The sequence below is a fragment of the Triturus cristatus genome, chromosome 3_2 (assembly GCF_964204655.1).
Source record: "Triturus cristatus chromosome 3_2, aTriCri1.1, whole genome shotgun sequence".
Taxonomy (NCBI): domain Eukaryota; kingdom Metazoa; phylum Chordata; class Amphibia; order Caudata; family Salamandridae; genus Triturus; species Triturus cristatus.
In genome coordinates this window covers 652,692,716-652,708,251 of record NC_140584.1, presented here as the reverse complement: position 1 = coordinate 652,708,251, position 15,536 = coordinate 652,692,716, and the positions used below count along the sequence as shown (strand labels likewise).

The following is a 15,536-nucleotide window of genomic DNA, read 5'->3' as shown; positions in this document are numbered from 1 at the left end:
TTAAATGATACACAATGGGAACATTGTCCAACGCCATTGCTAGGCAGCTCCAACACACTGGAGAACGTGGCAGCAGAGTCTGCCTCGAAGGTTAGGCTGACACACACTAAATTGTTGTATTCCAAATCATTTATGGATGATTTGGCCATCAAGGGTTATGATCTGTGGAAAGCTACTATTGATCTTAAATCTGTTTGGGGTTCTAAGCCATGGCAGGTACGAGGAACAGAAGCTCTGCATTGTGTCTGCCTCATCCCTAACCACATGTTGTTTTTTAATTCTACTATTTCAGTGTTTCAAGACCTGCCGCCTTTTATTTTAAAGTGGCAGCAGAGTCTGCCTCGAAGGTTAGGTGGACACACACTAAATTGTTGTATTCCAAATCATTTATGGATGATTTGGCCATCAAGGGTTATGATCTGTGGAAAGCTACTATTGATCTTAAATCTGTTTGGGGTTCTAAGCCATGGCAGGTACGAGGAACAGAAGCTCTGCATCGTGCCTGCCTCATCCCAAACCACATGTTGTTTTTTAATTCTACTATTTTTCAAACCACCTGCTTTGGATTGGCTACTTCTAAAAAGCTGAATTCCCCCTCTATTCCTGATCTGGGTGCTTATCCTAATTGGGATAATCATACAGATCTGTCCCTTGATGCATTGCAGTCATACATTACTAATACATCCTTCAACATTTCTGATTTTGATCGTGAAGGATGGTTACTATGGCAGAGGAGCTCCGATTCCTGTCAACATCGTTTTCTAGGTCTACACCCTGGATATACCCAGGATCGAGTGGACCCCCGCTTTGAATCTTCCCATTCAGTTACTACCTACTCTGTAGGGAAGTTATGTCAGAACTGGCTGCAACATTCCACCTTGGCATCTGTTAAACTTGATTTATCAAAATTAAATGACAAAATAGATTTGAATGATTTTGTTAAGGGTCCAAAAGATGGGTGTATGCTGGTTATAAAGAAGTTTGGAAATTATTGCAAATTGAACCAGCTTCCAGATTGAGGGCCAATGATCAAGCCAATTTGGAAAAAGTATTAGCTGTTATTGATAATAGCCTTAACACCCTTTCTTCTAGAATGTACACATTAGATAATATTGTTTCATCTGTTGTTGATATTGTGCAGGATGATATGTCTGTTTTAAATCATGGTCAAAATCAATTGCGTTCTATAATGCAGTTTGCATGGACTTTGCAAACATTGAAGGCTGGGAAAGTCCTTGACTGCTAAACAACAATTCATGTCCATGAAAGATGCAACCTACTCATTGCTGCATATTGAAAAGTTAGAACCTTTGCTTTTTTCTGTGGCCGAATTGAACTCCGCTGTGTGGCTTATCCACGGGTTAATCACTTTACCATTTCCTTTGTTTAAGTTCAGTTTGTGCATGAAACATTATGCCCTAGGCAGATATGAACCGTTGGGTACTGCTTTCCTGCATGAGGTTTGGTCACTCCCATTTACATACAGATGCATGAGAGAAGGGAAAGAAGTATATTTGAAGGGTGAGGAATGCACTTCCACACCTGATCACTCAGTAGTCTGTAGGCATATCCAATTGCATGGTGCATGTAACATTCAGGCACCAAATTTAGCTTGCGTCCTGAAAGGGGTTCCAGTGCCAGATATTACGCCCTCTTTCACATTGTTAGCTAACGTAGTTATTTGCTTTTAAATAACGAAGCTTGCTGTGGGATGCTGGTGGGAATTCCCTACATTGTGACTGTATCACAAAGAGTAGTCTGCTGTAAAAATGTCCTCTTCCCGCCCCCGCATGGGTGGCTGGATGTATCCATCTGGCCTTCCATTCCAACCTTGAAAGCAGAGTTCAACAAGATGAGCAGAATAAGGGCTCTATTGTCTCAAAAAGAAGTCGCTCTGACTTCATCCCGTGAAACATTTGTCCTTCACGTAGCAAACACCCGCACCGAGGTGCATGCGCTTTTAAATACTGATCTTCCCCTTCATTTCGGTGCTCGGATTCACACTATATTCAATGCCTCGTCAACAACTGGCTTGGTACATTTTTTCAAAGTTGTGGGCTCCGGCCTCGTGACCTCCTTCCAAACTATTTTTGGTGTGATACCGGCATTTTTTCATTCTATTTTTTCCAGCGTCTTTGTCGGGCTCCCGTTGATTCTCGCCCTCACGGCTGGTGTGCTGCTGTTGGTCTGCTTACTGCGCAATGGCTGCACAATTTGTGTCACACTACAGCCTGTTCCAGCTGCTCCATCTTCGTAATCGGATGCTTGAATATTATGGAACATTGCCACTGGCCATCTTAAGCATAGCCTATGGATTGTCCTTCCGGTTTTCATGCTTTACTTGTGTACAACCTGTTTTTCATTGCCTAGATTGTCCTTTCGAATGGGCTTTGGATTTGTGCTTGTCAAACTCGGTGTAGGATTATGATCGACTGATGAGTCCCTTAGTGGCTCATGAGTTGGACTGTTCTGGTGCCAGGATTATGGCCTGTGGAGCAGCACATGGTGTCCTGGGGAATTGGGACATCGGTACGGCCGCGTACGACTCCTTGGCAAGAAGGTATCTTGAAGTACACGCCAGTTGTCCTCTGTGCTAGAGGCTCCAGTTGTCGAGGAACATGTATGTTCGTTTACCTTATTAGACTGGATGGCGGAAACTTTTGCAGAACATTCTAATGACTTCCTCTTGGAAGCTGTCGCTACTTACTGTGCTTATATGTTGATGAATTAACTTGGATGTCATCCAACTTTCCTTATACGACCTACAATTTTTTTTCACCTCCATTTCCTTCATTTTTTACGCGTTTTAAAAAATTGTTATACTTCTTTTTTTCTTCGAACATTCACTCCCCTTTATATGGTTTTACAATACATGCACTTGGTTCTGCTCTGTCTTGAACTCTGCGTTGCTTAATTGTATCCCTAATAGTTTGTTGTCCGATCAAGGGAGGGTGTGGTGGAGGCGGAGTTTTAGATGACATACATTGCTATGTTAGCATAGGCGTCTTAGATGTTAGAAACGCCATCTTGCCACTTTTGCTGCTTTTGCACACAACACTGCAGATAGATGTTATTATTTGAAAACTGCTTGCTTGCCTTTCTTCACATGAGAACTGTCTGTTGTTCACATCCCTAGACGTGCACTGCAACCTTGGTCTGAACATTGTGTGCAGAAACAGTCTGAGCCACCAAACAATGTATGTTTTTGAGTTCAGGTTGATCGGCCCACGCTCTAGCCATAACACGCACACAGCTGCAAATATCTGAAAGTCGAGCGCCTTTAATATTGCAGTTTGCATGCACTAGACACACATTCTGGAGAAGAACTTTTCCAGGCGCAGAGCAAAGCTGATCCTGTGATGTGATTCACCTAAGCTGATCTTTACGGTATGGGGTTCCCCATTCACACCTAGAGACCTTATATTAGTATAATAATACTAGCTTACTAGCGAAGGGAGGGTGGTTGTATTCCACTGTCATTTGTAATATGATTTCTCCCTTCCTTTTCTATGGTATTGTAACAATGCTGATGGTTTTGATTTTAATCATTTGTCTGCTTATGTTAGCCAAAGTACTGCATCTTCGGACACGTAGTTTATAAAATAAACATTTTAAACTTTACTGTGTCTCTGAATACTCTTGTTGTGGACTGATATGAGAATAAGAACAAACAGGTATTTCTGATTCCCACCATTCCTGAGAGTACTCTAAAGTCGCATGTTCTGGGTTGTCTAATCATTGGTAGCTTCTATATGGTATGAAGAGCGAATGAGACACTGATGCTGGTCGTATAGGGGTTCTGGGTACTGAGGTGGGTTTTTGGTACACTGCAATTCACTGAGGTCCTGGTTTCCTGCGCATAGTTCTGTGCATGAGCAGAATCCCTGCAACAACCTCATCCGCACACCATCGTTCCGGGTGGATGACCAGCTCTTTGTTAGCTACGTGGGTGCCATGAAAGGCCGGGCTGTGCACAAACGGACTATCTCCCGCTAGGTTGTCCTGTGCATTAAGGCCTGTTACTTTCTGGGTAAAAAAGGAACCTCCGTAAAGCTGCACGCACATTCTACCAGGGCGACGGCAGCTACTACTGCATTGGGACGCGGTGTCCCCCTGCAGTTCATCTGTCAGGCAGCCACTTGGTCCTCGCTGCATACTTTCACTAAGCACTATTGCCTAGACAGTCAAGTCCAGAGAGACTGCTTCTTTGGCCGTTCGGTTCTCCGTGACTTTCTGGTGTAGTCCCACTTCGCAGGCCCACCACCGGGGTTGGTATTGCTTGGGTATGTATTTTAAGGTAAGGAATCTATCACTAACGTGTCTTTTTCAGATGCACAAGTTACTTACGTGTGTAACGATATATCTGTAAGAGACATTAGTTAGTGATAGATTCCCTACCGCCCTCCCATCCTCCCCGTTCCGCAAACTGTTCTCTAGGGTTCCAGTCATCCCTTTCAGGGCCCTAGTTCTATTGCACCAGTAGTCGGTCTCTGGCATGGCTCTGCATTCCTGGCACAGAAAAGTCATGTACAGAACTGACGTCAGCGCACGTGGGCGCATCTAAGTAGCTCCGACGAGGTCCACACCAGCAACATACTCGGAGCCGCACGACGACACCTACCAACGTGCAGGCGTACTGATGACGAAAAACATTCCGGATCCAGTCTGATGCCTGGGGATATTCTAAGGTGTCTCTTACAGATATATGGTTACACAAGTAAGTAACTTGTGCGTTAGTTTCAGGTCATCTTAGACGAAGATCACAGTAAATTCTGTGCCTCTGCCTGGATGGCACCCAGCTTGCTGGTTATAGTGTAGATTGTCCTTGTGGGAAAGTAGCATCTGTCTGACATGTTTGTCAGTGTGTTAAGACTATAGTACACTGGGATTCTGCTAACCAGGACCCCTAAATTGACTTGGTAAGTACTTAGTTTACCCCACAATCGGCATACTGGTGTACCCTTGTAAGTCCCTAGTAGATGGTACTAACGTACCCAGGGCATTGGTACACCAGGGATCTCCCATGGGCTGCAGCGTATATTATGCCACCCATGGGAGCCCATTCAAACTGTGTCCACAGCCCTGCCGTTGCAGCCTGTGTGAAATGGTGCATGCACCTTTCACTACAGATATAAGGTTTACCTTATATCCCGGTCACTGCACTTGGACCCCTTCAGCCCAAGGGCTGGGTGCATGGCTTTTAGTGTGAGGGTGCCCCTGCATGAGCAGAGGCCCCCCTACAAACCCCAGACTCCATTGTCTGGGCTTTGTAAGTGTGAGTAAGCCATCTTAAGGTATGTACTGGACACTGGCCAACTAAAGATGTTCAACTACATAATGGCTTCACCAATCCTAGTTATTTTTGGTATCAAATATGTTGGAAATATGCAACTACTCCGAGTGTTAGTTGCCTGATACCACAGACTGGGGGGTGGGGGCTCCTTAGAGGAGCCCCTGATATCTACCTGTATAGCATTGCAGGATTTGCATGCAAGCCAGTGCTGCTGCCAACCTCAGTCACTGTCCTGCCCTGCTGCTGAGCCTAACTTGGGCAGGGGAAGGCAGAACAAAGGACTTCCTGTGGCGGAGAGGTGTTAACACCTCTCTTTTAGAATTAGGTGACCCTGGGCTAGGGTGGGGGTGCTTCTGATTGCCTCCGAACTGCTTGCATTGAAGGCCAGATTTAGTGCCCCCTTGCATAAACCAGTTTACTCCAGTGTAGGAGCCCTCCACTCCCGCTGTGGCACAAAACCACACAAAGGACAGGGTGGTGACCCCCCTGTCCAGCTCTTCCCCCAGGGAGTTGCCCAGATCTCCAACAGGTGGCCACTTGATTATGCCATCTTGAAAAATAGATATGCAGAGGCTCTTGGGAGCATCTAACTGGTCAGTCCACCAGAGTAGCATCCATGACCCCCTTTCCCCCGATAGATGGGTCACTGCAGAAGCTGTCCAACTCCCTTTCTGGATTACTTAAGGGGTTTCCTGAGAGTGGGATCCTAGATCCTTCTGGGCAAAGGTTCCTGTGCAAGATTCGTCTGCAAGACTCTTCCAAAGACTCTTCTGCTGCTGGACACTGGATTCTCCGTCTGTACTTCCCCTGGAACCAAGACAGTACTGCTATTAGTAGAAGGGCTCCTACTGCGACTTTGCCAAGTACTTTCAAATACCATGTAACCTCTCTGGCCGTGCATCTTTCAGAGTCAGAAGGAATTTGTGAGCATCAAGGATAGCAAAAAGGAATCTCCCTTGGAGTGAAGGAGTCACTCCCCTGCAACCGCAGGCACCTCAACGACAATGACCAGCTTGTGGATTCTTCTATCCCACGGACTCTCCAATGCTCTGCAAAACATTTGGTGGTTTGCTGCTCTCTAGAGGTCTGACGTGTCTTCTGTGCATCTTGGAAGACTGCAATCCCTTGTTGTAGATTCTGGAACCAAGCCCCTGTGCACCACGTCTGTTTACCGTTGTTGGCTCTCCAGTCCGGAGGTCTTTGAACCCCAGATTCAAACATCACCTAGCTGCAAAAGCAACGTCAACATTGCATCTCTTGCGACGTGGGCCTCAATCTTTGGTGTGCTGCTGAGGTCTCCCTGTGACTCACTGTGCCTGCTGCCAGAGGGTCCCTTCAGGGTCTTCATTGATTCCTGCTGGCTCTCCTACTTGCTGAAGGCCAGCCCTAACTTACCTGTAGAGGGTGAGTTTTATGGACCATGTTGGTCCCCATTTCTTCATTTCATCCTGCAACAAGTCTATTAAATTTGCAAAGGCTTGTTGGTGGGCCTGCTGGCCACTGACCCTCCTGCCATTCATCGACTGGCGTGGGACAGCTCGTGGACGACTCTTGAGGTTCTACAGCATCGCCTGGACTCCATAGCTGTTGAAGACCTGGGTGAACACTGTTCTTTTAATCAGTTTTCCTAGGAATGGCCATTAGAGATTGGCCTATAGTTGGGTGGGCTTGGTGAGTTCAGTTTATGTTTATTATGAGTGGTTTGATGATGTATTTGTAAAGTGTGAATCTAGCCAAAGGGTGGCAAAGTACATGAGTTCCTATTGAAACGATCCTGTATCTTGGAAGTTTTTCTGTACATTTCTTGATTCAGATCCTGCATATATGTGTGGCAGCATGTATATGAAGATTCTAGCCAGGCTGGGTCTGATGGATAGTCAAATAGACTGCTTACTATGACCAGTTTACTGAATTCACTATCAGATAAGTGTTTGAAGGAGATTCTTCAACTGTTGCTCTGTATCTGTTGTTCTGTTATTCGTGGTATTTGTAGGTTAGATGCTGATTGTTTTATGTCTGAGGTAGCCTTCGAAGTGCAGACAGGGAAGACGTTCTTAACTCTTTGAATGGGAGGTAAAAATGAAATCTTTGTGATCTGAGTCATGGGTAGAGACAGGAGCATGCATGAGACTGGTTACTCACTAATTGAGTGACATCAGCATCTGTTAATATGCAGTCTGGCCTTGCCTATGACAGCAGGAGTTCCCAACAAGTTAGGGAGAAGGAGGCATGAGTACTGACATGGCAATTCAGAGTCTTTATTCTCAGTTAAGTACAGGACAGCTGTTGCTAAAGAAAAAGATTTGGATTTGAGAGTGCAGATCTGCATGATTTGTGTCATAAAGCCACTAGCTAGGAAAACTGTACTTTCTAGCATCAGAAACTTGATTTACTCCCACACGCCATCACAGGTAGATATTAAGGAAGTACCACTATAAGATTCAGACCATTATCTAAGTTGACATTTCTCTAAAGAAGCTCTTAGAAGTTTTTGTGTGTACTCTATTCTAGCTGTGTTTATCCTTGAATATGAAACAGCATCTTTTGCTGGGTATTGGAGAAAAAGTAAAGACTTCAGAAAAAAGCTGGGAACGAGATCCCTCTATTCTTAAAAAGATATCATTGACATCTATACACCAGCAATATGTTCATCCACATTGTGTTTTGATGAGTAAAATAGTGCATTAGTTTAGAAGGGCTATAAATAATTAGATAGGGTATTTATGTAAATCTAAATGTAAATTAGATAGTTGAGTAGATAATATATTAAGGCAATAAAACAGCCATCAAAGTAAGGGAAATCTTCCAAATGTATAGTATAATTTCAACTCATTAAAAGTAGAACTGGGCTTTAAAGGGGAGTTGGAAAAAAGTCATGCTTTGTTAAATTAAGCATGGTGCAATATCGCTGGTAACAATGCAGGACACAAGAACAAAGGAAACATGCTTCTGGCAGTAGGATTGGGAGGTCACATTGATTAGTTAGAGAATTATGTATAGGATCCTTACTATGTAGTATCTGGAAGAGAGAGAATGGAGGTTTTAAAAATGTATTTGCAATTTTTCTATTGTTTGTTTAACATAAGGTCAAGTTATGAAGTGCCCAGTGTACACCTTATATGTTTCTTCAATAGCCTAATTTGTGTTGAGAATGTCTCTGTTACTAAATGATTGTCACTACTGAACCTTCTTCTCATTATAGCGTACCAAGGGAAGACTTCCATCAGCACAGTGGGCACCTCTACTTCAGCATACCGCCTTAGCCTGGCCACGATGTCCCGCTCCAACACAGGGACTGGAACAGTTTGGGAGCAAGATAGCGAGCCTTCCCAACAAGCCTCACAGGACACTTTAAGCCGTACAGACGAGGAGGATGAAGAAAGTAAGTGTATTTAGAGAACACATGATAGACGTGAGGTGTAATAATAAACTTATTGTGTGATCAAAATATTTCATTATCATAAACAGCAGTTGATGAGAGAGATTAGTGAAGAAAAAATAATTTTCTGTGTCAAGCTATTGAACATTAGCAGCATGAAACTTAGCTTTAGTCGCGAACGATTGACATCAATGAAATGGGAGCAGAGGCATAATATAGGTGGCAGGGATTTCCTCCTGTTTTCGCGCAGCTGACAGTAATTAGTCACCCATTTCAGCAGATTCCAAGCCTTTCTACAGAAGATTCCAACTATCATAACATTTATCTCAGCCTAAGGAATCCATGCAGTTTCTTTTTTGATAAAAATGTTACTAAATAGGCCTGTGGCTTGAAGTTAACATAACTTTAGATAATGTATCTAGCTGAGCAGACTTACTCAAGTGTGGCATCTCAAGCGAACGAGAGCGTACGAAGATTGTGTTTGACTATGTTTTGTTAAAGCCAAATGGTTCACGTTGCTTAGCCAAGGCTCTGGTAGGTGTAAAGTTGCTACAGATTTTGACTGTTAATCGTTTCAGGGGCAGAAAATATGGTAATTATGAGTGTATGAAACAGAGCCCCAAATTTGGGCATTTAGAGGATCAGCCAGTGCCGATCTAGCCTCATGGCAATATTTGACAAAGCTAGCCAGATCAAACAGAAACCCATGATTCGCTGAAGAACAGAGTGGTACACTAGCTCCACAGGAACTGTCAATTACCAGTAGGTGCTGTCCAACAAATCCTGTTAACCAGAGAGTGAGCTGGGTTGGCCCATTGAGGAAACATTGTAAAGGGGATTGCATTGTAATCAATTTTGGGGGCCCCAGTTGGGTAAGGGGAGTTCTATTGAAGGCAATACCATTGTAAATAGAGTCAATTGTATCATTGCAGCCCCTTGCTTTCTTTTACAGGCATCTCCGGAATTCCCAGTGCCAATTTAGGGGGGCATGAAAAATATCCAATACTCCAGAACAGCTAGCTTGTCAGCCCCTGGCGGTATTTAATAGGTTCCAAGCATTGAATTGCCTCCAGGACATCGATTGACATGAGCTAGGGCAACATAAGATGAATGAGGTTCTAATTTGATGGGACAGGAAAGTGGATACTGATCTGGTTATTAATAATATCAATTGTGCTGATAATATTTTAATTGGTGCCTTATCACCATCCATGAATAATAATGTGGATAACATATGCCAGAGAGTTGTATCGCAAAATTTGTCATCCCCCAGCACCTCTTGCCCTGGCTTGGAGCGAGGATACAAAATTGCATCCTGGAATGTGAGTGGATTAGCCCGGACTGTCGGTGCAGATCAGGGCCCGCACGTCCCAAAATGCTGTCCTTCCGAGCCTTACATTCATGTGCATAGGACTGATGGAGCTGCAACGGAAAAGTGGTTATCTCTTTTAAATACAAAGGTGGAGAAATGAGGATTGGACTGCGGGTACCCCAGCAGCGCGTCACCCGACAGGTCTCGCTTACAGATAGCGAAAAAACTCTCGTGAACCATACTAGAAACTCATTGCAGCAATCATTTCCTCTTCCGGTACTATACAACCCTAAGGTTGTAGGCAGAGAGAGCCATCCACGAATCCTACCTGGGGACCGGAGGGAGTTGACCAGGGGCTGCTGCACGGCCGCCGAAGGTGGACGCTCCTCCTAGCGTGCTGGTGCTGGTCGCGCTTGCTGCTTGGTGCGGCGGGGACTACTACTCCCAGCATTCCCGGCAGCGTCACCGCCCCCACGACGACTTCCGCGCCTGGAGGCGCTAAAATCGAACGGCTCCCTCGGTGGAGCGGGTGCCAGGTTGTAGGCAGAGAGAGCCATTCACGAATCCTACCTGGGGACCGGAGGGAGTTGACCAGGGGCTGCTGCACGGCCGCCGAAGGTGGACGCTCCTCCTAGCATGCTGGTGCTGGCAGCGTCACCGCCACCACGACGACTTCCGCGCCTGGAGGCGCTATAATCGAACGGCTCACTCCGCGTCGCGGGACGCGCTCGGGCGGCGCCGGGCTGAGCCCGGGCAGAGGGCGGGCCGTCTGTGGCCGTCCGGGGTCGGAGGAGGCAGGGCCGGGCCATCCCCTTGGTTGTTTGCGACTGACTGTTGTAGGAGTGGAACTTCATTCAAAGGTGAGCTGCCATCTTGTGTGGTGTGTCCAAAACTGTTGTGCCCCGTTGTCTACTCTAACGTTGTTGTTCCTGCTCCCGAATGGGCAAGAGGAAGCTCGTTGAGAGTTCTGGGGGTCAAGGGGGTAATAGTTCTTTGCCTAAAGTGCGGAAATTGAGGAAGACTCGCCGGGCAAAACAGCCTGACCCGGAGGGGGCTTTGTTATGTATTGATGACCTGGTGGGGGAGTGGGAGGCTATTTTGGGATGCGATCAGCCATTGCCGGCTGCCGGACAGACTGTTGCCTCATCCTTTGCTGACTCTGGACTTAACTTTTCTACATCTGCACTTATTGTTCCGGAAATGTTTCGCTGTAAGTCCACATCAAGTGCTCCTAAGGGAGGTTGCAAAGTGTCTGTACCTGAGGGTTCGGTTGATGGGGATGGCCCTCTTTTGTCTCCTGTAACTGACTCTGGCTGCAGTGTTCCTACTGTTCCTTGTTCTAATAGGTTTTCCCCTTTGATGAATGAGCAGGAAGTTGCTCATGTGGTTTCTGCTGAACCTTCGTTGAGTTCCCCTATACTCCCCGTAGTTAATCTTGGGGAGTTACCTGACAATACCTTACACGGTCTTATTAAAATGGTGAAATTGTTGAGGGACGAAATCGGCCTATTGAAAACAGTGATAGAGTCGCTGACCAGTAAAATTGAGTTGGGTCCTGCTGTTCCATCGTCCGCCCCTGGTAGCATTACAACTACCCCCTTAACTGCCCCAGCTCATCCATTAGGTACACAGATTGTTACACCAGGGTTCTTCATCCCCTGTCCTAGAGGTAAAGTCACCTACAGTAACGCCGTTAAGGCAGGTACGATTCTATCTTTGGGTCGCCCATTAGCTAATTCTAATAGTACCCCGCAGGTTAGAACAAATTGTATAGATAGGCGGGGGGGGGCAAAGCGACTCTGCTAAATCACTGGATGGTCGGGGTGCTCATAATGTTCAACCTAAAGGTAATACCTTTGTTTGTCTTAATAAAATCTTTATGACCAATGTTCCTAAACTGTCTGTCCATAGCGGCATTGAGTCTCCTGAGTCACTGACTAACAAGGCGATCCATTGGTTGAGACATGTGAGGGGATGCCGTTCAGTCATCAGGGAGGATATTACCAGAGCCACTAGACTTTCCTCATCTAGCGTCCCAGTAGATTGTATTGAATTGACTCTTAAAAATAATTACCTTGCAGAAAACCTCCTATCTTTGGAATTTAGGTCTAGTCCTCTGGAAGGCTCTTCTATCCAACTGCGTAGCTACCCCCCGCACGATCTAGGGGGGATTAAGCGTGGTCAAGGTAGGGACAGGGTGATGGCTGGTTCTTCCCTGGATAATATTGACTGACTACCTAACGAGGGGGGTGCTGGTCACTGGGCCAGAGGTGTAAGGGCTGTGGTCACTGAGTACCAAGAGACTATTAAAGTCAGTCCCTGTACTGACCCTTATTTCATCCCTGTATGCCATGTCCCGGTATCCCTCAATACCTGTCCCTCTATTCCTGCCCTGGAATTATGTCAGGGGCCTGACCTAGTCACCAGTGGCTTTTCAGTAGACTCGCAACGTACCATCCCTGAATTGGTTGGCCATTCACTGTCTGGCGGCTCATTATGCTCCTGGAATATCGCTGGCCTAAATTCTAAACTAGCCATTCCAGACTGGGTCACATTTATTAACACAATGGACATCTGTATATTTCAGGAGACTTGGCTCCTAGAACCATGATTTTGTGTGGGTTACTTAAACTTTCATACCCCGGCAATTAAGGGGTCCCACGGACGTCCATCTGGGGGCCTAACTATCTGGCTAAGAAGCGAATTGTGTCTGAATGCTAAGCTCCTTCACACGGGAAACCGAGACATTCAACTGTTGAGGCTTGATCTTGGATCATTGGGCAAAATTGACTTATACAATGTGTTTGTAAGGGGTTGTAGGGGTGCTAAATCCCTGGTTATTGATGATCTTTTACGTCTCTTTGATCTTTACTCAGCTTATACTTTTATTGTTATAGCCGGAGATTTTAATGTAACGTTCGAAGGACAATGAAGAGATATGTTGGGGCATGGAGGTGTCTGAACCCTACAGTACGGTGGCAATCGTCAGGTTGCGTGATGGAACGACGTGGGTGTGGGCATAGGTTGGGATGGGAGGGGGGGGGTTGGGGTCTGATGTTTGCAGACCAGGGTAGTGGGAGGAAATTGCAGTAAAGGTGCTTATGTGTTTCATATTAGTATGAAGTCGCCTTTCTTGATTGACCCTTGTACTGTACAAAACAATAAAGTTTGTTGTTTAAAAAAAAAAAAAGATATGTTGGGGTATCCCACCCCTGGAGTTGTCCCCACTATCAAGGTGGTCTGAAGTTGCCATTCAAATTAATTCTCTTGTATGGAGAGGGGCTTGAGGGCCGTGAATGGTAGGTTGCCTAGTGACCAAGAGGGCGCCTGCACATTTGATAATGGGCTGAGTAGGAGTCGAATTGACTATATTTTGGCTGACATGAAATTATGGCACTCCCTCGCTCATATGAAGATAGTGACCCTTCCTGAGAGCGATCATAACCCTCTCTGTCTACTTCATAGATGGTGGAAGGTTGTTAGTGCTCCCGTAGAGAATGGGGAGTTGAGTCCTCCTGAGGTGGTGCCATCCAACGATATGCGCCGTCTAAGATGGTCTCGTCTGATGGGGAGCCCTGCCACCTTATCTATAATTTTGGACGAGGTGGACGGTTCCATTAATGCCATAGAGTCCGTTTTTGCTTCTGATGGGAATCTGCGGGATGTAACATCTGCTCATGATAGCTTATTTGCCAGCTTGAAATCTTATTTCCTCATTAAAGCTAAAACAGGACCAAGAGGCATTAATTACCAAGCCTCCTGGTATAATAAGGAATGTAGGGAGGCCAGGTTACTACTTGGAAAAGCTTTGAAGGGTGGGGATGTTTCCCTGGTTCGCCGCAGACGAGTCATCCATAAGAGTTGTGTTGATAGGGCCAAACGCCTTTGGGACGGGAAAACATGGGAGGCCCTCCTTGAAGCAAGCCTACAGAGTAATAGTAAATTATTCTGGAGTATTGTTAAGTGGGGTTCTGGTGGCCAGCCTGAGCGCCCCCAAAATAATGTCTCACAAGTGAAGTGGGTTGAGTATTTTAAACCGCAGTATGCCTCTCCCACTGATTCCTTTGCGAGCCAGGAGCCCCACCAGTTGTTTAAACCTGAAGATGATTTTTGTAGTTCAGAGGTGGAATTAGCACTCGCTGGTGTGGCCTCTGGTAAAGCCCCCGGCCCGGACGGTATACCCGCGGATGTTTTCCTGTATGACAAGCTTAGATGGGGGAGATATATACAGCTGATCGCTAATGCATTGGCGCATGGTGCTCCAATTCCTAACTCATGGAAAGCGGCGGAAATAATCCCGGTGTTTAAAAAGGGGGACCGCTCGCTACCTGAGAACTATCGGCCCATTAGCTTGATTGACGCTATCCAGAAGATTATTGGTAGACTGATCTTAAATCGAGTTCACTTCTGGATAGCGTCAGATAATATTTTCTCTCCCTTTCAGGCAGGATTTCGACGGTACACTAGTACTATTGACCAGGTGTTCCGCTTTATCCTCTTGTATTGGAAGACGGTCGTCCTGGGTAAGGGGAACTTGTATGCAGTCTTTGTAGATCTAAGGGCGGCCTTCGATTTAGTCCCCCGTCATAAACTTTGGTTGACATTGAAAGATCTAGGGCTTTACGGCAGATTGTTGTCCTTGATCCAGAGGCTGCATGCGGATAACACTGCCAGTATTAGATGGGGAGGCCCGGGATTAACGACTGAGGACTTCCCTGTCCAAAGAGGTGTTAGGCAAGGTTGTGCAATGGCTCCTTCTTTATTCTCCCTATATATTAATGATATAGCGGATCGTCTTTTGGAAGCCCACGTTGATGCTCCCATTCTTGGCAACACTAAGGTCCCTATCCTAATGTTCGCTGACGACACGCTTTTAATTGCTAAAATACCCTGCGGACTTCAGCGTTCATTGGATATATTTGAGACCTTTTGTGTTGACCGTGGCCTTGAAGTTAATATTTAAAAAAACTAAACTTATGGTATTTAGGCCACATAAAACTTTTAAAAACAATTTTGTTTTGTTTAAAAATCCTCTAGATCAGGTACAGGCTTTTAATTATTTAGGTGTTAACATCCAAAACAATTTTTCATGGAAATTACAGAAAGATTTGTCCACCCTAAAACATAGGCAGCTGGTTGGAGCATTAGCTGGTGCATTTAAGAAGTCTCCTTCAAAACCTATTAGACCTGTGTTACAGGTCTATAGTGCTAAAGCAGTGAGTTCTGCTCTTTACAGGGCTGAACTGTGGGGCTACGAGAACCTGTCTTCCTTAACCATCTCGGAAAATAGGTTTTTTCGTAGTATTACTTCCCTCCCACAGAGCACACCATTAGTACCCCTAAGATACGACCTTGGGAAGAACTCGATAGCCGATATAGCCAGGCTTCGACCTATTCTTTACTGGCGTCGCCTATGGACTACCCCGGAATTATCCAAGTATGCGGAGGGTTTTCTTGACATAATGTCTTTGGTGGGCTCTCGAAAGATTGTTTGGCTTAAAGAGATCAGAAAATCCCTTGAGGCTTTAGGGATGAGCGAACTTTGGGAGAAC

General features: G+C 45.6%; 1 protein-coding gene across 1 annotated transcript in view; it reads left to right on the top strand.

The window, feature by feature from the left end:
• The window catches only part of UNC80 (unc-80 subunit of NALCN channel complex), a 3,271,126-nt gene that overhangs the window by 2,764,790 nt on the left and 490,800 nt on the right, over positions 1-15,536 (top strand). The window contains exon 58 of the mRNA XM_085648598.1: positions 8,496-8,675. Within this exon, the coding sequence (XP_085504724.1) occupies positions 8,496-8,675 (180 nt within the window). The remainder of the gene's footprint in view (positions 1-8,495; positions 8,676-15,536) is intronic.